The sequence below is a fragment of the Amblyraja radiata genome, chromosome 5 (assembly GCF_010909765.2).
Source record: "Amblyraja radiata isolate CabotCenter1 chromosome 5, sAmbRad1.1.pri, whole genome shotgun sequence".
Classification (NCBI taxonomy): domain Eukaryota; kingdom Metazoa; phylum Chordata; class Chondrichthyes; order Rajiformes; family Rajidae; genus Amblyraja; species Amblyraja radiata.
This window is the reverse complement of record NC_045960.1, coordinates 27,217,420-27,242,146: the sequence shown is the minus strand read 5'-3', so window position 1 is coordinate 27,242,146 and position 24,727 is coordinate 27,217,420. Positions and strand designations below refer to the sequence as shown.

At 43.3% G+C, this 24,727-nt stretch overlaps 1 protein-coding gene across 4 annotated transcripts in view; it reads left to right on the top strand.

Annotated features, from left to right (window-relative positions):
• The window catches only part of ibtk (inhibitor of Bruton tyrosine kinase), a 111,998-nt gene that overhangs the window by 6,558 nt on the left and 80,713 nt on the right, over nucleotides 1-24,727 (top strand). For all 4 annotated transcript variants that reach the window (XM_033020825.1, XM_033020823.1, XM_033020824.1 and 1 more), the window contains 6 exons: nucleotides 3,093-3,217; nucleotides 5,396-5,506; nucleotides 12,156-12,326; nucleotides 13,138-13,255; nucleotides 19,645-19,825; nucleotides 21,886-22,009. In XM_033020825.1, coding sequence (XP_032876716.1) covers nucleotides 3,093-3,217; nucleotides 5,396-5,506; nucleotides 12,156-12,326; nucleotides 13,138-13,255; nucleotides 19,645-19,825; nucleotides 21,886-22,009 — 830 coding nt within the window. The remainder of the gene's footprint in view (nucleotides 1-3,092; nucleotides 3,218-5,395; nucleotides 5,507-12,155; nucleotides 12,327-13,137; nucleotides 13,256-19,644; nucleotides 19,826-21,885; nucleotides 22,010-24,727) is intronic.

The window sequence follows — 24,727 nt, the reverse complement described above, 5'->3', positions numbered from 1 at the left end:
TGGGGTTCACTATTGACAGCTCACATGTCGGTGACTTTACCAAAGGACAAGGCTACAGAAGGAGTCTGAAGAAGGGTTTCGGCCCGAAACGTCGTCTATTTCCTTCGCTCCATAGATGCTGCTGCACCCGCTGAGTTTCCCCAGCAATTTTGTGTACCTAAGGCTACAGTCTTAACTGAGGCCTGCAACAACCCCACTGACATCAGTGAACCGTCTATCAGATTGGTAGCAAGTATAATTGGCATATAGTGTCTGCCTTTCCAGCCACACAATTTGGACCTTTGTATTACCAAAAATCTACAAAGGGCAAAATACAAACACTCAAAGTTAATACTGGTCATTTCGACAGACCAATAAGCCACCAATCAAAGCTTATGGAATTAAAATGGTGGAGGGATAACATTCGGCATTGTTCCAACCCTATCGTTATCAGCAAACCCTTAGTGGTGCTACAAACTGATGCCAGTGCACTTGGTTGCGGTACTACCAATTTCCATCTCCATCTGTGGAGGTAGATGAAAGGCACAGGAGGCATCATTATCACAGACACTGGGCATAAACTACCTGGAAATGTGGGGTGCGTTCTATGGCCTAAAATCATACTGCTCTGGGATAAATCACCAGCGTGTTAGACTACAGAGTGACAATCTGACTAATACAATTTGGTAATGGTGTATCCAGAGAAATATTGGAATATCAGCTACTTACTTACCAGGTAACCCAAAATTCAGTGACAGACATCAGGTCACGCAAATTCAATAAAATAAGACTTAATCACCAGTTACCAAACTGTGTTTCTTGGGAACCAGACCCTGGGACAGCAGGGACAGATGCTTTTCACTGCATTGAGGGGGCAATTGTTTATCTATGCATTCTCTCCTTTTCTGCATCATCAGTCGGGTATTACGAAAAATACAACAAGACTCAGCGTCTGTTAATTGGTAGTGCCGATTGGCCTACTTAACCATGGTTCCCTGTGATACTCAACATGGGGTTTAACCATGCATCACCATCCTGAAACAACCAGATTATTGGTTCATTCCGTAACAGGGGAACCCATCCGTCAAAAACAACAAACCTATCAATTTGTAGAGTCTAAAGAAACCTCTACTGCAACTGGGACTGGCGGACCGAACATTGAACATTATCTCAGCGGGCCACAGACAGTCCACCAAAAACTATATTTGGTATACATCAGGAAATGGGAGATATATTGTCACAGAAACAACATCACCTACAGTTTGATGAACATAACGTCTGTTCTCGAATTCCTGGCAGGCCTCCATTATGATGAGGGGCTCAGTTACAGTGCCATTAACTGCGCCAGAAGTGCCCTATCAACATATCTATGGCGAGGATCAGAGCGTCATTCTGTTGGAACTCACCCCTGGTAACCAAACTTATGAGGGGAATTTTTAATATCTATCCCCCAAGAACCAGGTACTTCTAAATGGGATATGAGTATTGCCCTAACGTTGCTAAGGAATTGGTCTCCAGCAACAGCTCTGTCCCTGCAAAGACTGACGCACAAAACAGTCATGCTGATGGCTTTGGTCACGGCACTAAGGGTACAGTCGTACATAAGTTAAGGCTGGACTATATGACTTCTTCAACAGGAATATAACGTTTCATATTACGAATTAGTCAAACAACAGACCTCAAAATAGAATTTAGGGATTACCCTACAGATATCGTCTCTGTATAATAAGACAATTATTGTTCTATATGGAGAACACCAAAAACATCTGAGGCTATGAGATGGCACTACTAATCTGCCACAAACAAACCCACAAAAAAGTGTCGGTTCAAACTATTTCCAGATGGCTGAAACGGGTTTTAACAACAGCTGGGGTGGATACTAACATATTCAAATCTTATTCCACCAGGGCTGCAACTACATCGGCAGCTATGGAGTTGGATGTACCAATGAACCAAATCCTCGAGACAGCAGGATGGATCAGGGGAAAATGTTCCAACTATTCTACCACAAACCAGTAGTTAAACTGGAACTTTGCAGAGCCAATTTTAAGTTCTGTAATATAATTTCACCCCATAAATAAGGGCTATAATTTGTTGTTAACAATTTATCATGGATTTCAATGTTGGATTCATGTCTAAACATGTTAACACAATTCCTCCCACAGTCAATTAAGGCAGATGTGATGCATGGACTCGTTTCCACGGCATGAAATCACAGAGCTTTGAAATCTTCACGTAGTCACTCGCGTGACTCCGAAGTAAAATAGTAAGATTAAACGAGAACTTCCCAGTTCGAAGTTTGATCGTTATTTTATGAGGAGAACGTTGAGGGAATACGTGCCCTCCGCTCCCACCCTTGATCATATACTCAACTGGTATTTTCTTCTCTAATCTTACTATGTTCAGTCATTACAGTTATCTGTGATTTCACACCGCTGCTTTGAAGAATGACACGCATGCGTCCTGGCGGGGTTCTTCACGTATTCCCTCAACGTACTCCTCATAAAATAACGATCAAACTTCGAACTGGTAAGTTCTCGTTTAATCTTACTATTAACCTATATCTTTGGAGTGTGGGAGGAAACTGAAGATCTGGGTGAAACCCCACATGGTCATGGGGAGAACGTACAGACAGCATACAGGTCAAACCTGGGTCTCTGACACTGCAAACAATGTCAGGCAGCAACTCAACTGCTGCGCCACCATGCCGTCCCAGGGTGGAAATGTTAAATACTAGAGGGCATAGCTTTAAGGTGAGGGGTGAAAGTTTAAATGACGTGTGGGACAAGTGTTTTTTTTTATACAGAAAGTGGTAGATGCCAGGAACTGTTGCCAGGGGTGTTGATGGAAGCATATACGATAGTGGCATTTAAGAGGCTTTTAATATAGGCACATGAATATACAGAGAATGGGAGAATATGGATTATGTGCAGGCAGAAAGGATTAGTTTGATTTGGCATCACGGTTGGCTCTGGCATCGTGGGCCTATGGGCCTTTCTGTTGCAAATTGGAATGAATACATTTGCTAATTCAGATTTGAATATTTGATGAACTTTGCATTTAGTAAGTAATATCTTGTATTTTTGACATGTATATTCAGGTTTGTTTTCTAGATCCTACTGAAGTCTACACATGGGGAAACAACACTAATTTCACGCTCGGTCATGGAAACCAACAAAGTAAACATCACCCCGAGCTTGTTGATTACTTCTCAAGGTCGGGAACGTATATTAAGCAGGTAAATGGATCCTAAAATGAGATATTATGTTTTAAAATCCTTTGTCATTATCAAAAATAGTTTCTTCACAGTTGACACTAAACACTTTTCCTACCAGTTATCTTGCATTCTCCTCTATGGATATTTTAAAATCAACTGTTACAACTGTTACTAAAATCAAACAAATTCGAATAATTCATATAAAATAAAGCTTGTACTTTTAATTTGCTGTTTGGTGTCAACAGCAAAATTTTGTATACTGTATTGTTTAAAAATGGTAAAACATCCCAAGGTATTTTATGAGGTAATTATGGAACTCAGTTTTACCTTGAGCACATGGGATTGATAATTTGGTAGAGCTTGTTGGAGAAGGTAGGTTTTAAGGAGAATTTTGAGGATTAATGAGAGCTGGAAAAGCTTAGCAAGTAACTTCCAGATGAGTTAACAGGGCATTAAAGTACATTGTCAAGTAACAGTGAATTGGAGTAGGGGAATCATAGCTTTGCATAACCTCAGATATACGGGACTGCAGAATGAGTTGGTACTCTAAGAATGGTCTGTAATTAACCAAGAGGTAAATGAGGTGTGGTTAGGGGTTTCAACAGTAAATGAACAGATAGGGTGGAGAAACAAAGAGCTGTAGATGGTGGTTCATACCAAAGATGGACACAAAGTACTGGACTAACTCAGCGGGTCAATCAACATCTCTGGAGGAAAAGGTGTGGACGACGTTTCGGGTTAGGACCCGTCTTCAGACTGGGACACAAAGTGCTGGAGTAATTCAGCGGGTCAGGCAGCATATCTGGAGGAAAAGGAATATGGAAAAGACAACTTGTGAATTGTAAATTTTGTGGAAATGTAGTGTGTGAAGTAAAATAAATGGATACTGTAACATTTGAGTAGTGTAGTACTTTATTCAAAACTGGAGTATTTTCATGACTGAATTAATGATTTCATTTTAAAAAAATGCAGTCTGTCTTGAATATTAAATTAATCAATAGTTGAATCTACTTGTATCTTGTTCAGGAAATGTTCTTCACATCACAGCTTTAATCATAGTCTGCTTTTCAGTAAAATGTTCACTTTGTGGTTGAAAGATAATTATGTTCAAATTGGACAAGTTGCATTATAAATAGAAGTAGCTATGATAAGACCGTTCTAGAATACTGTGCACAGTCTCGGGTTTCCTTATTTAAGCAACCGTATATTTGTCTTGGAGGCAGTGCAAAGAGGATTTACTGGACTGATGCTACGGGGTGAGGAGTTTACCTTATGAGGAAAGGTTGAGTAGACTGGGCTTATACAAGTTGAAGATTAGAACAACAAGCAATCTGATTAAAACATGACAAGATTCTGAGGCGGCTTGTCAGGGTCAATGCCAAGCGGATGTTTGCCCGAGAGGTGGGCTTTCAACTCGGGGGGGCTTGACCTTGAGATAAAGGGAGGTACATTTTTAGGGCCATCTGAAAAATAATTTCTTCGAAGGTTTATGAATTTTTGGAATTCTTAGCTCTGATGCCAAGGCAAGCAAGTGTATTCAAAGCTGTGAGAGATTTTTAAAATTCTGCAGGAATCATAAGGGGAAGTGAAATTAAAATCGACAATCAGATCAGCTGTGATCTTTATAAGTTCAGAGCAGAAAAGGTGCTGTATGAGCCTACCTTTACAATTGCCTATTTAATATTCATGTTTTTAATTTTGCTCTGAATTAGATCTGTATTGTTTGGCACAAAGCTCCATCAAGTTTATTCCTCCCACTATGATTTGAGAAAACAGCAATTACACTAAATTTGAAGCTATTTCTATAACTGGATCATGAAATTGCTTCTATAATTACCAGTGGAAACTATTTTGCATAACTCAGTGCGACGGAGTAATCAGACTTGTAAAATTGAGAACAATAACAATCTATGTGTAGGAAGGAACTGCAGATGCTGGTTTAAACCAAAGATAGACACAAAATGCTGGAGTAATTCAGCGGGACAGGCAGCAACTCTGGAGAGAAGAAATGGATGACGTTTCGGGTCCAGACCCTTCTTCAGACTCTGGGTGACATTTCGGGTCGAGACCCTTTTTCAGTCTCGACCCGAAACGTCGCCCATTCCTTCTCTCCAGAGATGCTGCCTGTCCTGCTGAGTTGCAATAACAATCCCAGTACTCTTCAAATGATTTACTTTACATTATTTTCATGCTCTCTAGGTTGTGCTTTGCAAGTTCCATTCTGTGTTCCTCTCCCAGAAAGGTCAAGTGTATACTTGTGGTCATGGTCAAGGAGGGCGACTTGGACATGGAGATGAAGAAACATACCTAGTATGTATATATGAGAAAAATCTTTGTTACAGTTACTTGTCCTTGTTATGTATTTTCTTTATTATTAGGAAAAAAACCCATATTTTGTCATCACATAGAGCACGATGGCCCACAATGTCTGCGCTGAACATAATGCCAAGATAAACTAATTTTATTTGTCAACATATGATCCATATCCCTCCATTTACAGCATATCCATATCTCTATCTAAAAACTGTTAAATATCATTATTGTATCTGTCTGCGGCACCTGCTCTGGCAGCATTTTCCAGGAACTTACCATCCTCTGTGTTTAAAACAAATAAATAAATAAATAAAGTTGCCCCGCATATCTCCTTTAAATTTTGCCCCTATTACCTTAAAGCTATGGCCTATAGTCTTTGATACTTCCATCCTGTGGAAAAAGGTTCTGTCTCCATCCCACCTACGGCTCTCATAATTTAATATATTTTATATGTCGGGTCTCCCCTCAATATCCGCGTGCGGGAGATAACGATCCACGTTTATCCAATATCTCTTTGTAGCTAATGCCCTCTAACCCAGGCAGTATTCTGGTAACCCTCCCCAAAGCCTGCATATCCTACCTGTAATGAGATAACTAGAACTGCATGCAATACTCCAAATGCGGTCTAACAAAAGTCTAATAGTGCTGCATAAGTTCATAAATGATAGGAGCGGAATTAGGCCATTCGGCCCATCAAGTCTCTACTTTGCCATTCAATGATCTATCGAAGGTAGACAAAAATGCTGGAGAAACTCAGCGGGTGAGGCAGCATCTATGGAGCAAATGAATAGGTGATGTTTCGGGTCGAGACCCTTCTTCAGACTGATGTGGGGGTGGGGGGGTCAGGAACAAGAAAGGAAGAGGCGGAAACGACGTAGTTGGAGGGAAAGGGGAAATCACAGAGGGGGGGCAGTGAGAGAGGAGGTTCACAGCCCGAAACGTCACCTATTCCTTCGCTCCATGGATGCCGTCTCACCCGCTGAGTTTCTCCAGCATTTTTGTCTACCTTCGATATTTCCAGCATCTGCAGTTCTTTCTTAAACATGGCTGATCTATCTCTCACTCTTAACCCCATTCTCCTGCCTTCTCCCCATAACCCCTGACACCCGTACTAATCAATAATCTATCTATCTTTGCCGTAAAAAAAATGCCCATTGACGGCCTCCACAGCCTTCTGTGGCAACAAATTCCACAGATTCACCACCCTCTGACTAAAGAAATTTCTCCTTCATAAAAGAACGTCCTTTGAATTCTGAGGCTATGACCTCTGGTCCTAGACTCTCCTACTAGTGGAAATATCCTCTCTACATCCATTCTATCCAGGCCTTTCACTATTTGGTAAGTGAATGAAGGCATCATGCCTTCATTACTCTCATACTCACATAATACATGAACGGAGAATAAACGGATGAAATATTGTATAGATTGAGTCGATATTAATTGAAGAACAAGAACCCAAGAAAAGAGGAGCGTGCTCCACCATTCAACACAATCATGGTTGATCTACACTGGTCTCGACACTTCCTCTGTGCCATTTCTCCAAACCCTTCTATTCCTCAATTTATCAAATATTTATGCCCCTCCACTGTAAATACTTCTAGCAATGCAGCTTCTGCTACCCACCAAGGCAGAGAACTCCAGATATTCACTGCACTCTGGGAGAAGAGATTTTTCTCAGTTTTAAATGACCATATGTAATCATGTCCTCTTGTTCAAGACTCTACCACTATGATAGGAATGAAACGTGTAGGATTCCAAGGAGGCATGACTGGGTAAATATGTTGTGGTTATTTACTCTGGCTGTGAAATGTAAAGTTAGGGGGTCTTAGAATAATGAGAAAGGTGTCAGTATGGCTGCCATGCATCAAGCCCCCTCTTTTGTTTGCTGAGTTTAGTGAAGAGATCAGAGTGCAATATCACATATCCTGACTTTTGATAATGTTGCAGGGATTTTTTGATTCAAGGTCCTTCTTATTTTTGGCAGCAATTAGAATTACATGGGCTGCTGGGGGAGTTTTACAGATTTCCTGATCCATTTCAAGTTCGGATGGAATCTAATGTCTAGTTTGGTTATCATGCAACTCATATTTTACTTGTATAATTGATGATCTAGCCTGATTTAGCAGCAAGATCTGCTTTAATTGAGACTATTATTAAACTTCAGCATTCAGTGATTCCGTGAATGTTGGAACTGATGTGACAAGTAGCCTTTTGGACAATGCTCTTTCTCCTCTCCAGAACAAAACAATGTTGAACTTGTGCAGAATTTAGGAGGCTCAGTGTACTTATCATGAGCCTCCTTATTTGACTATTTGACTAAAAGTTATATTGGTGAGAATACGACCAATTGGTATTAATATTGGTGGGAAATAATTTTCAAACTGTTAAGGATTGTTTTGCCAGTAATCCCACAGTTGTTTTTCATAATGATGAAGTGCTCTGGTGCTTCATTTAGGAGAAACGCTTGCTAATTATTATCTATATTACTAAAAGTCTGTTCTTGACCAGTTTTGACCATCTGTGCTGCGATTTCCGAGAGAACGCCGCCACCTACGGCCATCATTTTTGGCCACCTTGCTCAGAGCCCCCCTCTGCCGCATGTGTGCCGAGGATGTTTCCCGTCGATTAAAAATGACAGAGATATTAATGTTTTTACAAAATCCCCCATTCTCTCTGCTGTCCCCGCTGGCGGCAGGGGGGAGGGACTATAAAACCAGGAAGTGGTGTGCCACACAGTCTCTTCAAGATGGAGGAAGGCAGAGGGTCACGTTTCTCTGAGCTGTGAATAACACTGAACACATGTCTACTCAAATGTAAGTGCCCTTAGTGGTTCTAAAATGCTTGCAGAATGTGTCTATTGGTTTTAAAGCTTGCAAAAAAAATGACTATTGGTTCTAAAGCTTGCAAAAAAAATGTCTATTGGTTCTAAAGCTTTCAAAAAATGTCTATTGGTTCTAAAGCTTGCAAAAAGTGTCTCTATAGGTTCTAAAGCTTGCAAAAAAATGTCTCTATTGGTTCTAAAGCTTGCAAAAAAAGTCTATTGGTTCTAAAGCTTGCAAAAAAATGTCTATTGGTTCTAAAACTGGCAAAAATATGTCTATTGGTTCTAAAGCTTGCAAAAAAATGTCTATTGATTCTAAAGCTTGCAAAAAGTCTATTGCTTCTAAAGCTTGCAAAAAGTTTCTCTATTGCTTCTTAAGCTTGCAAAAAGTGTCTCTATTGCTTTTAAAGCTTGCAAAAAATATATATTGCTTCTAAAGCTTGCAAAAAATATATATTGCTTCTAAAGCTTGCAAAAAAATGTCTATTGGTTCTAAAGCTTGCAAAAAATGTCTATTGGTTCTAAAGCTTGCAAAAAGTGTCTCTATTGGTTCTAAAGCTTGCAAAAAAAAGTCTATTGGTTCTAAAATGGTTCATACTAGCGCCCCAGAAAGCATTGAAAGGCACTACTTACTGCAAATGGAGGTTTGGGAGCTTTGGCTTGAAGTTGAAAGGCACTACTTACTGCAAATGGTGGCTTGGGTGTGGCTTGGGTGTGGCTTGAAGTTGAAAGGCACTACTTACTGCAAATGGTGGCTTGGTTGCTTTGGCTTGAAGTTGAAAGGCACCACTTACTGCAAATGGTGGCTTGGTTGCTTTGACTTGAAGTTGAAAGGCACCTCTTACTGCTAATGGTGGCTTAGGTGTGGCTTGGGTGTGGTTTGAAGTTGAAAGCCACTACTTACTCCAAATGGTGGCGTGGGTGCATTGGCTTGAAGTTGAAAGGCACCACTTACTGTAAATGGTGGCATGAAGTTGAAAGCCACTACTTACTGCAAATGGTGGCTTGGATGCAATGGCTTGAAGTTAAAAGGCATTACTTACTGCAAATGGTGGCTTGGGTGCTTTGGCTTGAAGTTGAAAGGCACCACTTACTGCAAATGGTGGCATGAAGTTGAAAGGCACTACTTACTGCAAATGGTGGCTTGGGTGCTTTGGCATGAAGTTGAAAGGCACTACTTACTGCAAATGGTGGCTTGGGTGCTTTGGCTTGAAGTTAAAAGGCACTAATGTAAATGCACTTACTTCCTGTTTGCACCGTATATTGATTTTAGATAAAACGCTACCACTTACGGCTGTGATTTTTGGCCATCTTACTCAGTCCCCCTCCGCTGAACAGATGCAGAGAATTCTTCCCATCAATGAAAAATAAAAGTGTTATTAGTTTTTAAAAAAATGTTGAGAATCTCTCTCCTGTCAATCACTCCATGAAAGCCACACCTTTTCCGGTGGGGTGGGGGGGAGGGGTTATAAAACCCGGAAATGTGGGTGTGGCTCAGTCTCTGCAAGATGGAGGAGGGAGACTCGCTGTCTTTAGTGGCTTTGCACCCTACTTCAAATGGTATGAAACTGCACTTGAATTTGGTGGCCTTGCACCCTGCTAGAAGTGGTAAGAAACTGCACTTGAATTTGGTGGCCTTATACCCTGCTTGAAATAGAATTTCAAGGATTAGCCGTGAGTCAACTACCAACCCACCAGCCGTGAGTGAGTTGCCAGCACAACAGGCTTGATTGACTGAGACGCCAGCCCAAGAATCCATTTGGCGCACAATTTGCATACTAGCCCTCTGGAAACCTGTCCCTTCAGCCCACAACACCCATACTAGCGCTCCAGAAAGCCACCCCCCCCCCCAACTGGCCACCAATATTAGAATTGGTGGAGAGGTGGAATATTGCGGTGACCAGCCCTCCTGTGTGATGCTGGGACCCAACGGGTCCCACTTAGTCTAGTTTAACATATAAACATATATGGCTCGAAGGGCCGAATGGCCAACTGCTGCACCTATATTCTATGCTTCTATTTCAGGTAATTGTACATGATTCATTGAATGTCAATTATTATAGGGAGAGGTTGAGCAGGCTAGGACTCTATTCCTTGGATCACAGGAGGATGAGGGGTGATCTTATAGAGGTGTATTAAGATCATGAGAGGAATAGATTGGGTAAATGCACTGAGTCTTGTTGTCCAGAGTAGGGTAATCGATCACCAGCCGACATAGGTTTAAGTTGAGAAGGGAAAGATTTAATAGGAACCCGAGGAATAACTTTTTATACAAAAAGTAGTGGGTCTATGGAACGAGCTGCTGGGGAAGATAGTTGAGGCAGGAACTATCTCAATGTTTGAGAAACATTAAGACATGTACATTGATCGGATAGGCTTAGATGGATATGGGCCAAATGCAGGCAGAGGGGACGAGTGTAGATGGGACATGTTGTCAGTGTGGGCAAGTTGGGTCGAAGGGCCTGTTTCCACGCTGGATGATCAATGACTTTGCAGGTTCAGCAAGCAATTAGTAAAGCAAATAGTACGTCCTTTTTATTTGCAAGAATGTGGAAGTAAAGTATAGGGATGTCTTTCTGCGAATTAGTAGGGCCTGGTTTGATTTGCTCAATTTATATGGGGGCCTGAATCTGCTTAATTCCGAGGATGGTGGGCTTGTTCTGTGAGGATTTATTAGGCAGACTGGATCTGTTCTTTCTTGAGAGGACATCGAACTTGTGTATTCTTGAAATATACACAGTTCTCATGGGACTTGACTGAGTGGATTCTAAATTGAGCTTCCTCACTGGGCGAGTCTAAACCAGGGGTGTGGTTTCAAATTATGGGCTAGACCATTTAGGATATAGATGAAAATAAACTTCTTCATGCAGAGAGTGGCAATTATTTACCTGTGAGAGCTGTGGAGGCTCATTTGCTGAGTACATCCCAGTGCAACAGGAGAAAGATCAATAGATATTGTATCAAAGGATTTTGTGCCAGTACAGGAAAGTGACATTGAGATAAAACATTAGCCATGTTTTATTGATGATGTGATGGAGTGAAATGTGTTTTCCATCGATTTACTAGCTCTTGTGGGATGTCAAGATTTTTAAGGTCTGATTACAGAGTCATTGAATATTCTGGACATATATTGAAACACTTTTTATCCCTTTGGCTCATTAAGAATGTTTGAGCTCCTGGCTGTCTTACATCTCCTAGTTTAGCACCTGTACTTTTCTCTGCTTTTAACAGCCTCTCCCTGTAACTAGGTAATCAAACAAAGTGTTTTCACCACCTCTCTCCCTCTGACATGGGATCCATGATTCTGAAGATCGACACAAAATGCTGGAGTAACTTAGCGGGACAGGCAGCATCTCTAGAGAGAAGGCATGGGTGCCGTTTCAGGTTTTGTTTTGTTCCTCATTTCCACAGAGTCACTGCTTGGGGAATGTCCTTTATTTTTATAGGTGCTAAGTTGAGGTGTTAGTCTATCCTTTTTAAACTTATCCCCACAACAATAATAGGAAACAGGGTGTTTGGAAACGGATCTACCAGTTTTGAAATCCAGATTACAGCTGTACTGGTGATAGTTATATTAAATGGCTTCCTGGCCTAAGGTATAATGATGACTGGCTATAGGATGGGTAGCTGAGGAACAGGAGACTTCAAACAATAATTTTGAAGATAATTTAAAACATTATTGACACTTTTGGTTTAGTTTAGTTTAGAGATACTTCTACAATTCACCCATTATCTTTTTGTCATCTGAGATGTTAATGATATATATAAACATTTTTGCTGAAACATTTTGAATATACATTTGCTATTTAAATGCTATTCTGTTAGGTTCCTCGAATGGTGGAAGGATTAGCAAGCCATCGTTGTTCTTGGGTGGCAGCTGCAAAGGACCACACCATCGTATTGACAGAAGATGGATCTGTTTATGCTTTTGGACTAAATACTTATAACCAGCTGGGCATTGCACCTCCACCTGCCAGCAGTAGCTTACCAAGACAGGTAATTGTAAGAAATTTATTGGGGTACACTCGAAGAGGAGTTGATGTGCTTATCACAGAACAGTCTTAGTTCGTGTAAGATGAGAGTTGAATTTTGCGATTTGCTTTTATTCTATACGTTTTGGAAGTAATGTGTAAAATGAGAATTGGGTATGCATTGGATTGGGAGACGATGCAGAAAATGAAGATAAAGGTCTCTTCGGAGAGCTTTATTTCAGGAAAATTGATATTTACCTGAAAAGATAAGAAATGCAACATTATGACGAGTCGTCTTGTTATCATCTATTTGCACAATTAAATAATATTCTCGGTGCTCATTTTTTAATTAGTGAAGATAGAGGTTTTTCATAGGTAGACAAAAGTGCTGGAGAAACTCAGCAGATGCAGCAGCATTTAAGGAGCGAAGGAAATAGGCAATGTTTCCGGCCGAAACCCTTCTTCAGACTGATGTGGGGGGGGGGGGGGGGGGGATGGGGATGGGGAGAAGAAAGGAAAAAGGAAGAGGAGGAGCCCGAGGGCTGAGGGGGAGCTGAGAAGGGGAGGAGACAGCAAGGGCTACCGGAAATTGGTATTTCATTAAGCTTTGTGTACGTTTATTGAATGATGGCTTTGAGAAGTCCCCAAAACTGATATGTTAAGCAATAGATTGTTTTAAAAAAAAATAACGTCTCAACTTTGCATTTTTTAAGAATTCTGCGTTTCATGAAACTTTAATTACATAATCTAGCTCTTGTTTATGAAGTTAAGAGCATGGGTTTTGATGGTAGATCGTAATATTTAAGCGAATGCATCTTTTTGAAATGTTTGTAAAGGTACAGTCCAAAAACCTTAAAGGAAGAATTGTGATTGGAGTTGCTGTGGGGAGGTTCCATACTGTTCTTTGGACAAAGGATGCTCTGTACACCATGGGGTTGAATGGTGGTCAGCTTGGTAAGATATAGATATAACATTTCACATGTAACTGCATTGATCAATATGCTATGATAATTTTGCATATCAAATCCTCTCAGATTCAGATTCAGATTCAATTTTAATTGTCATTGTCAGTGTACAGTACAGAGACAACGAAATGCATTTAGCATCTCCCTGGAAGAGCGACATAGCAAATGATTTAAATAAATAATAATAAGTGATAATAAGTGTCCGGGGGGTGGGGGGGTGATTGGCAGTCACCGAGGTACGTTGTTGAGTAGAGTGACAGCCGCCGGGAAGAAGCTGTTCCTGGACCTGCTGGTTCGGCAACGGAGAGACCTGTAGCGCCTCCCGGATGGTAGGAGGGTAAACAGTCCATGGTTGGGGTGAGAGCAGTCCTTGGCGATGCTGAGCGCCCTCCGCAGATAACGCTTGCTTTGGACAGACTCAATGGAGGGGAGCGAGGAACCGGTGATGCGTTGGGCAATTTTCACCACCCTCTGCAATGCCTTCCGGTCGGAGACAGCAGTTGCCATACCATACTGTGATGCAGTTGGTAAGGATGCTCTCGATGGTGCAGCGGTAGAAGTTCACCAGGATCTGAGGAGACAGATGGACCTTCTTCAGTCTCCTCAGGAAGAAGAGACGCTGGTGAGCCTTCTTGATCAGAGTTGAGGTATTGTGGGTCCAAGAGAGGTCATCGGAGATGTTGACTCCCAGGAACCTGAAGCTAGAAACACGTTCCACCTCCGTCCCGTTAATGTGGATGGGGGTGTGCGTGCCGCCCCTGGACTTCCTGAAGTCTACAATGAGCTCCTTGGTCTTCTTGGAGTTAAGGGCCAGGTTGTTGTCAGCGCACCATGCTGCTAAGTGCTGGACCTCCTCCCTGTAGGCCGACTCATCGTTGTTGCTGATGAGGCCAATCACCGTTGTATCATCTGCATACTTGATGATGGTGTTAGTACCATGTACAGGTGTGCAGTCATAGGTGAAGAGGGAGTAGAGGAGGGGGCTCAGCACACAGCCCTGTGGAACGCTGGTGTTCAGGGTGAGGGTTGAAGAGGTGTGCTTGTCTAACCTAACAGACTGGGGTCTGTTGGTTAGAAAGTCCAGTATCCAGTTGCAGAGGGAGGGGTCGATGCCCAGGTTACCGAGTTTGGTGATCAGTTTTGATGGTATAATGGTGTTGAATGCTGAGCTGTAATCGATGAACAGCATTCTTACGTAAGTGTCTCTGTTGTCGAGGTGGGAGAGGGCGGAGTGAAGTGCCGTTGAGATGGCATCCTCCGTACTCCTGTTCTTGCGGTAGGCAAACTGATAGGGATCCAGTGTGGGGGGTAGGCAGCTTTTGAGGTGTGCCAGGACCAGCCTCTCGAAGCACTTGGTGATGATGGGGGTAAGTGCAACTGGGCGGAAGTCGTTGAGGCTTGCCGCAGTGGAGTGTTTTGGCACTGGCACGATGGAGGTGGATTTAAGGCACGTGGGGACAACTGCTTGGGCAAGTGACAGGTTGAAGATGTCAGTCCAGACGTCTGTCAGCTGCGCAGCACAGGCCCTGAGCACGCGCCCGGGGATGCCGTCAGGGCCAGCAGCTTTACGTGCATTAGTCCTACTCAGTGCCACGAATACGTCGTAGGGGGTGAGTGTGAGGGGTTGGTGATCGGCAGGTAGCACAGCCTTGATGGCTGTCTCTAGATTGTCCCTGTCGAAGCGGCCATAGAAGTGGTTAAGCTCCTCAAGGAAGGAGGCGTCGCTGGATGTGGGGGTGGTGTTGGAGGGTCTGTAGTCCGTGATGGCCTGGATGCCTTGCCACATGCGTCGGGGGTCGGAGTTGTTGTTGAAGTGCTCCTCAATCCTGAGCTTATGGCAGTGCTTGGCCTTCTTGATGCCCCTCTTCAGGTTAGCCCTGGCTGAACTGTAGGCTCGAGCATCGCCTGACCTGAAAGCGGTGTCCCGTGCTTTCAGCAGTAGCCTGACCTCGCTGTTCATCCATGGCTTCTGATTCGGGAATATGGTCACCTGTTTGAGGGAGGTGACACTATTGATGGTGGAGTTTATAAAGTCCAGAACAGAGGATGTGTAGGAATCAATGTCCGTGTGGGAGTCAAGGGTGGCCTGGGCTGCAAACGCCTTCCAGTCAGTGTTTCCAAAACACTGCTGAAGTGTGAAGTCCGCTTCCTCTGACCAGACTTTAACTGTCCTCACAGTTGGTTTAACCCGTCTGATGAGTGGGGAGTACTTAGGGAGCAGGAACAATGAGACGTGATCAGACTGACCAAGGTGGGGGAGGGGGATGGCTTTGTAAGCTTCAGCCATGTTGGTGTAGACTTTGTCCAGTGTCTTGTCTACTCTAGTGGGGAAGGAGACATGTTGGTGGAATTTGGGGAGTACAGTCTTCAGGTTAGAGTGATTGAAGTCACCCGCAACAATGAAGGCTGCCTCGGGGTTGTGCGTCTGTTGATTGCTAATGGCAGTATGCAGCTCTTTCATTGCAAGCTTGGCATTAGCATCAGGAGGGATATAGGCTGCAGTCACAACAGTGGAGGTGAACTCTCTGGGCAGATAGAACGGTCTGCATCTAACCAAGAGGAACTCAAGGTTAGCTGAGCAGTGACTCTCGATGATGGTGGAGTCCGTGCACCATGCTTTATTTACATAAATGCACAGACCCCCACCTCTGGTCTTGCCGGAGTCTGATGTCCTGTCCGCTCGGAGTAAATGACGCCCCGATAGCTGGATGGCGCTGTCAGGAACGTCAGTGTTGAGCCAAGTTTCCGTGAAGATCAGGATGTTGCAGTCCTTGATCCAGCTGTGGGAGGTGATCCTTAGCCGGAGTTCGTCCATTTTGTTTGCCAGTGAGCGCACGTTGGCGAGAAAAAGGCTAGGAATCGCTACCCTGTGTGGAGCTAGCTCTAACCTGGCCTTTAACCCACCTCTGCGTCCCCGGCGGTGTTTTCGTACGCGTCGCCGTCTGTTGGTGCTTCTGGTCGGCCGAGCTGGCTTGGTGCGCGCTGGTGTTCTGCCGCTTCGTTGCTCCGCGTCTGCGTCTCCGTGACTCCGCAGGCGTTCTTCAGCCCCGCGGCTCTGCTGATGGTCTCCAGCCCCGGGGCTTACCTGGCGTTCTCCAGCCCAGCGGGTCGGGTGGCGGTCTCCAGCTCCGCGGTGTTCTCCAGCTCCACGGGTCGGGTGGTGTTCTCCAGCTGCGAGGGTCAGGTGAGCTCCACGGGTCGGGTAGCGTTCTCCAGCTCCACGGGTCGGGTGGCGTTCTCCAGCTCCACGGGTCGGGTGGCGTTCTCCAGCTCCACGGGTCGGGTGGCGTTCTCCAGCTCCACGGGTCGGGTAGCGTTCTCCAGCTCCACGGGTCGGGTAGTGTTCTCCAGCTCCACGGGTCGGGTAGCGTTCTCCAGCTCCACGGGTCGGGTAGTGTTCTCCAGCTCCACGGGTCGGGTGGTGTTCTCCAGCTCCACGGGTCGGGTGGTGTTCTCCAGCTCCACGGGTCGGGTAGCGTTCTCCAGCTCCACGGGTCGGGTGGTGTTCTCCAGCTCCACGGGTCGGGTGGCGTTCTCCAGCTCCACGGGACGGGTAGCGTTCTCCAGCTCCGGGACTCACCTGGTGTTCTCCAGCTCCACGGGACGGTTGGGCTCCGCGGGTCGGGTGAGGGCCGCGGGTCGGTTGGGCGCCGCGGGTCGGGTGAGGGCCGCGGGTCGGGTGAGGGCCGCGGGTCGGGTGAGGGCCGCGGGTCGGGTGAGGGCCGCGGGTCGGGTGAGGGCCGAGGGTCGGTTGGGCTCCGCGGGTCGGGTGAGGGCCGCGGGTCGGGTGAGGGCCGCGGGTCGGGTGAGGGCCGAGGGTCGGGTGAGGGCCGCAGGTCGGTTGGCGGTCTCCAACCCCGCGACTCACCTGGCGGTCTCCAGTCGGATGCTCTGTTGCTCTGATGAGCTCAGACGGAAGACGGAGATCGCCCAGAAAGTTGTTGCAGCCGCAGGAACCGAAGTCCAGAAGTTCCTGTTGGCTGTACGAGATGGATACAAGACTGCTCCGAGTGAGCAGCCTTGAAACAGGTAAGGGGATCGTCGCTATTTTTCCCATTCTAGGGAGACACAGGGCGTCGCGGTGTGCCCGCGCCGCCGCCATCTTATGCTCTCTAAGAGCAAAGAGTGTTTTATTGTCATATGTTCCAAAACAGAACGATGAATTCGTTTTTTTAGTTTAGAGATACAGCGTGGAAACAGTCCCTTCGGCCCACCGAGCCTGCGCCGACCAGCGACCCTTGCACACCAACACTCTCCTATACACACCAGGGACAATTTACAATTTTACCAAGCCAATTAGCCTCTTTGGAGTGTGGAAGGAAACCGGAGCTCCCGGAGAAAACCCACTCAGGTCATGAGGAGAACGTACAAACTCTACAGACAGCACCCGTTGTCAGGATCGGACCCGGGTCTCTGGCGCTGAAGAGCTGCAACTCTACCGGCACATTTCTTACTTGCTACAGCACAACTCCCACCTGCCATTTTATTCATGGAGCTTGAGCTTTTTATTTGGTTCTGGTTTGGTAATTTTTCAATCTTATTACTATTTAATAAATGAGATAATTTTTTTAATTAAAAAATCTTCAGTCAATATGAAATATTTAGTTTTGATCATAAGACGTAGAAGCAGAATTAGGTCATTCGGCCCATCCAGTCTGATCTGCCATTCTACCATGGCTGATCTATTTTTCCCCTGCAACCCCATTCTCCTGCTTTCTCATTGTAACCCTTGATGCCCTTACTAACCAAGAATAATTTTGGTCACTGGAAGCCCGGTTAAATTGAAATTAAAATCATAGACTGATGTGATATCTCTGTGCACTGATTCTGCATGCTTTTTGGCAAATCTAGACTATCAGTTGCTTGGTTGAATATTGAAATTTGTTCACACAATCTCTTCTAAATGGGTGGCTCTCAAACTTGTTTTCAGGCAACTCACTTTAACTAAATGGATCACCCACATGATCCAACAATACAATAGACACAAATTGCTGGAGTAACTCAGGCAGCATCTCTGGAGAGAAGGAATGGGTGACGTTTCGGGTTGAGACCCTTCTTCCCGAACCGACTTCTCGATCTGAAACATCACCCATTCCTTCTCTCCAGAGATGTTGCCTGACCCGCTGAGTTACTCCAGCATCTTGTGTCCAACTTCAGTGTAAACCAGCATCTGCAATTCCTTCCTACACCTTCTGATCCAACAATAAGTTCTCTGATCTGTGAACGATATTTATTTAGCAAAGTGGAGATAGCAATGTCCTGTGACCCAACCATGAGTTTCATTGCCACTTTGTAAGCCACTCTACCATGGTAACATAGTCTCTGAAATGAAAAACAAGAGACTGAACAACATGACAAATGTGTGCTTTATTTTACATAATGAAGCACACTGTGGACATTTCACCCCATTTCTTTCCATTATTTGTCTCTCTTCATCACTGTCTCGGCCATCGACCAGTGCATGCCACAGATATGTGTAGGAAGTGGGCTTGGTCAGTAACTTAATTGCACATTTTAAGAACAGCATGCAACATTTTGAAAGCAAACTATAAAACTGCTATTTATTATAGGAATTGAGTTTTATCAATTTAACATAATTTTAAGTAAGTCAATCGGGCATTATTTTTATTTCTCTCTACTGGTTAGAACAGTAACATTCAGTCCCTAAGACTACTGTAATCAAAATGTTGTTCTTTTCCCTTTACATGGTCTTCCACTTACAACCATACAGCCATACTAAAAAAAAGCAACAAAACACACAACTACATAATAGTTACCATAAACATCCACCACAGCGGATTCCCCACATTCCTCACTGTGATGGAAGGCAATAAAGTCCAATCTTCTTCCTCTTTAGTCTCCCGTGGTCGGGACAGTCGAACCATCCGTTGGGGCGATTGAAGCTCCCGCAGCCGGCGGTCGAAGCCCCCGCGTCGGGGCGATCAAAGCTCCCTCGTCGGGGCGATCGAAGCTCCCGCGTCGGGGCGATCGAAGCTCCTGCGTTTGCTTCAGACACTCTCAGTTATATGGAGAGGAAATTACTAAATATTTGGGTATGCGAGGCGAAACTTTGTTTGCATTGTTAACAGATTATGTGCTTAGTCATGGTGTTTTGATTATTTAGCAACCTAATTTGGTTTTAAATGTGTAAATGGGAAAAATGAATAACTTTTGACGTCTGCAAACATTTGAATATATTGGGATATTATCATTAAAAATGGACATTTTTATTATTGCTCTTACTTGCACTGAATTTATAGCATTCTGGTCTTGCCTTTCAAAGATTAAAAGGATGAGGATTTTTTTAACCAGTTTATTTGCATGCCTGGGTACCCCTACATGTTTATAATTTATCATTTGTTGGCAATATTGATGCAGGTTACCTGTTAGATCCAAATGGGGAACGTTGCGTGCTTGCACCTCGTCAAGTATCTGCTCTGCATCATAAAGATGTGGTGATCTCTCTGGTAGCAGCAAGTGATGGGGCCACCGTTTGTGTTACTGAAAGAGGAGATGTTTACCTGTTAACTGGCTATCAGTGCAAGAAGATTGCTTCAAGGTACATATTTGACTTTGTATTTTAATTATAGTGGAGGAAATGCTTTAAATAGGTCTTAAGGAATAGGCGTAGAATTAGGCCATTTGGCCCCATCAAGTCTACTCCGCCCTGCACCAGCACTCCCAAGTCCCTCTGCACCTCCGATTTCTGGATTCTCACCCCATTTCGAAACTAGTCTATGCCTTTATTCCTACTACCAAAATTCATGACTCTACACTTTGCTGCACTATATTCCATCTGTCACTTCTCTGCCCACTCTCCCAACTTGTCCAAGTCCTTATGCAGAGTCCCTGCTTTCTCTACACTCCCGGCCCCACCACCTAATTTCGTAACATCCGCAAACTTGGCCACAAAACCTTCAATCAAATCATTAATATACAAATATGGAAATATGCAAATATGGTCAGATCACCTGAATTGGATGCTATATTTGCAGATATTCTTAGATGGGTGATTGGAACACAGACTGGGGATTCATAAAGATCAACTTTAAAGTAGAAAGTTCTAGAAATACCAAACGGGTAAAATGGATTCTGTGGACAGAACAAATGTTTCTTTCTCCACAGATACTACCACGCCCGCTGAGTATTTCTGACATTTACTGCTTTTGATTCAGGTCTCTAGCATCCGCTGTATTTTATTTTTGGATGATGAACAAATTTTGTGGTGTTAACTAGTTTTCAGCCCGTGATTTTCTGAACTCTCATACATACACAATAAAGCTTTTCACTGCACCTCGGTATACGTGACAATAAACTAAACTGAAATTGAAACGTTTTGCAGAGCTCCCCAGCGGAACTAAATTGATTTGCTTTGTTTGGTTGGGCTATTTTGACCACACGTTGAATTACAAAACCAGATGTGTTTGTAATTAGTCTTGATAGTTTTTGCAGAAATGGTATTAAAAATATTTAATCAGTAGATTTGTATCATTGTGTCATTAACCAAGATATTTTAAGTAAACCTATTTACATAAATAATGATGTAGGCACTTCCTACAACCTATATGTTAAACATAGAAACATAGAAAATAGGTGCAGCAGTAGGCCATTCGGCCCTTCGAGCCTGCACCGCCATTCAATATGATCATGGCTGATCATCCAACTCCGTATCCTGTACCTGCCTTCTCTCCATACCCCCTGATCCCTTTAGCCACAAGGGCCACATCTAACTCCCTCTTAAATATAGCCAATGAACTGGCCTCAACTACCTTCTGTGGCAGAGAATTCCAGAGATTCACCACTCTCTGTGTGAAAAATGCTTTTCTCACCTCGGTCCTAAAAGATTTCCCCCTTATCCTTAAACTGTGACCCCTTGTTCTGGACTTCCCCAACATCGGGAACAATCTTCCTGCATCTAGCCTGTCCAACCCCTTAAAGTTGAGGATCATAAAATATTAAATATTTTATCCTTGATAAAGACCCAGCATGAGCACTGTAGTACTACATATTTATAATTACACTTGTACTGAGAATAATGCTTAATTTAATTGCTATCAATATTTAAACATTTGATGAACCACGTAAAGGCAGCTTTGGTGACCATGCTACAAAAGAGATTTACCAACATTGGAGAAATTTTCAACAAAAAAAAAAATCAACAGCATTAAATTGGAGTGCAGGCGGCTTGAACCATGAGCAAAAGTCAAATGATTTCACTCTGTACTGTGCTGTCTTGGGAGAAAACCGAGAGACAATCTTTCTGTTGGCACATAAAATATTAAGTAGCCTGTGGGTTAAATCCAGGATATGAATAAGATGAGCTAGTGACTCCAGCGGTTGTTAAGTACAAGTTAGTGAAAAGTACATTTCAGATGCCTGAAAAAAAAGCATGAGGAATAATGAATGATTGAAATGAGATTAATAAATTTAGAAATGTAAGTAATACTTTAAATTCATTTAAGATGCATCTAAATAGTAGTCTGGGAGAGTAATGCAGCTAGATAAATACCTTATTTTATTTTTGTTATCCAAGATATTCCCATAATTTATAATTTGTTTAAATGTGATATTATCTTTCAATGAAATGCTAAATTTAATTATTTCTTCGGACTTGTGCAGGCAGTTGAACTTGAAGAAAGTTCTAGTTACTGGTGGCTATCTGGATCATAAAGTTGATCCTCAGGCACTTAATGAAGGAGGAGGTGAAAACGTTTGTATATTGGCCCTGGATGAAGCAGGCAGGGTAAGTGGATCTATATTTTACCCCTTCCCTTCCATCTTCAGTATTAAGTAATGGGATAGTTACACATAGCATTAGATTACTGCACATGTCATCGATCAGAAGTGCACAGATTTGAGCTGGATGGTTTTTGCTAAATTGAGATGAGCTGCCTCACAGGCTGTGGAAAGGTAGGTGTCTCCCCCAAACTATTTTCTTTGCTCAGAGTGAATTGCTTCTCTTGTATTTCCTGAGCTACAAGAGTATGTCTTCTGAAGGAATGATGCAGGGTGGGAAAGGATATACTTTGAGAAGACAATACTTTACATCCCCTCTTTACTCAGTTTTGCACCCATGCTTAAAAAATTGTATTTATCTCATTTTTGGTTGCATTTGCCGAGTTTTTATATTATTTTATGAGATCAATATCAGCAACTGCGAAGACATATTAAAGTTGTTTAGTGTAGACATTTATTAGTCTGTTACAAAAACCAGCCACATCACTTATGACCTTTAGAGGAAGAAAACTGCCACCCTCAGCCAGCCAGATCAGCACGCAACTCCAGTGCCAAACTTAGTGACTGGTTCCTAATGTCCGTTGAAGTAGCCCGGCAAGGCAATAAATTATATAAACTCATTGCTACACAAGAACTTCCACCATCTTTTGCCAGTCAGTAAAGAGCAATAAAAGCAGCTTTACCAGAATTACATCTTTTCTTCTTGAACAAGTTGGAAAAAGAGTGATGATCGAAATAAAGATATGACTAATTAATTTTACATGAAGTGTAACGATTTCTGAAATGTTCAGCATATATTTTAGCATAGTTTGTAAGATCAGTTAACCATTAGTGAAAGTGAATTGTCAAATATATGACGTGTTTTCTTTGTTTGCTTCTGGGTTTAAAAAAAAATTGTTAGAGGTCTCTGGGTTCTTCACCAGTTCCCTACATTTTGGCACTATGGGAAATGAAATGGGAGTTTAAAACACCTAGTTTAAAGTATGTTTGTTGGCTTCACTGAATTGAATCAGTTGGTACCACTAGTACTAAAGGAAGAATGAATGTAGTGCTATGACATTGACTCTAATGTACAAAATATACCTCTGCATATTTGCATAATGTGCAGTCAAGTTGGGATGAGTACTTTACAGTGCAGATATTTGAAATGAAAAAAACCCAAAAGAGGAAACCCAATTGAATTGACATACAATGCAGAGTCCTAACCAACCATTGACGATCAATTTATACTAATCCTACATTAGAGATCTTGTATTCTCCTCGCATTTTCATCAACTCACGATGGACTACTTGGTGCCCAACTAATTTGGCAACCTGCATGTCCTTAGGATGTGGGAAAAATCCACATGACCACAGGGAGAATGTGCAAACTCCACACATACAACACTTGAGCTCAAGATTAAACTGTGGTCTCTGATGTTGTGAGGCATAGGTTCTACTAGCTGCCCCACTATGCTGCCATTTTGTCGATTAAACATTTTCTTCAAAACTTGTTCATGAATTTATGTGTATTTGTTATTGAGTAAACGGGTCCTTTTCACAATGGCAGGCAGTGACTAGTGGGGTACTGCAAGGCTCAGTGCTGGGACCCCAGCTATTTACAATATATATTAATGATCTGGATGAGGGAATTGAAGGCAATATCTCCAAGTTTGCGGATGACACTAAGCTGGGGGGCAGTGTTAGGTGTGAGGAGGATGCTAGGAGACTGCAAGGTGACTTGGATAGGCTGGGTGAGTGGGCAAATGTTTGGCAGATGCAGTATAATGTGGATAAATATGAGGTTATCCATTTTGGTGGCAAAAACAGGAAAGCAGACTATTATCTAAATGGTGGCCGACTAGGAAAAGGGGAGATGCAGCGAGACCTGGGTGTCATGGTACACCAGTCATTGAAAGTGGGCATGCAGGTGCAGCAGGCAGTGAAGAAAGCGAATGGTATGTTAGCTTTCATAGCAAAAGGATTTGAGTATAGGAGCAGGGAGGTTCTACTGCAGTTGTACAGGGTCTTGGTGAGACCACACTTGGACTATTGCGTACAGTTTTGGTCTCCAAATCTGAGGAAGGACATTATTGCCATAGAGGGAGTGCAGAGAAGGTTCACCAGACTGATTCCTGGGATGTCAGGACTGTCTTATGAAGAAAGACTGGATAGACTTGGTTTATACTCTCTAGAATTTAGGAGATTGAGAGGGGATCTTATAGAAACTTATAAAATTCTTAAGGGGTTGGACAGGCTAGATGCAGGAAGATTGCTCCCGATGTTGGTGAAGTCCAGGACAAGGGGTCACAGCTTAAGGATAAGGGGGAAATCCTTTAAAACCGAGATGAGAAGAACTTTTTTCACACAGAGAGTGGTGAATCTCTGGAACTCCCTGCCACAGAGGGTAGTCGAGGCCAGTTCATTGGCTATATTTAAGAGGGAGTTGGATGTGGCCCTTGTGGCTAAGGGGATCAGAGGGTATGGAGAGAAGGCAGGTACGGGATACTGAGTTGGATGATCAGCCATGATCATATTGAATGGCGGTGCAGGCTCGAAGGGCCGAATGGCCTACTCCTGCACCTAATTTCTATGTTTCTATTTGTACTTCAGTCTTTGTTCAACTGCTGTATATCAGGAGGCAAAGTATACAATGTATTATGGGTGCCATCTAGTGGCCACGGCAAAGGGAAGCATTTTAACCATGAAGTTGGCATTGAATTACATAGAATAAACAGCATAGAAA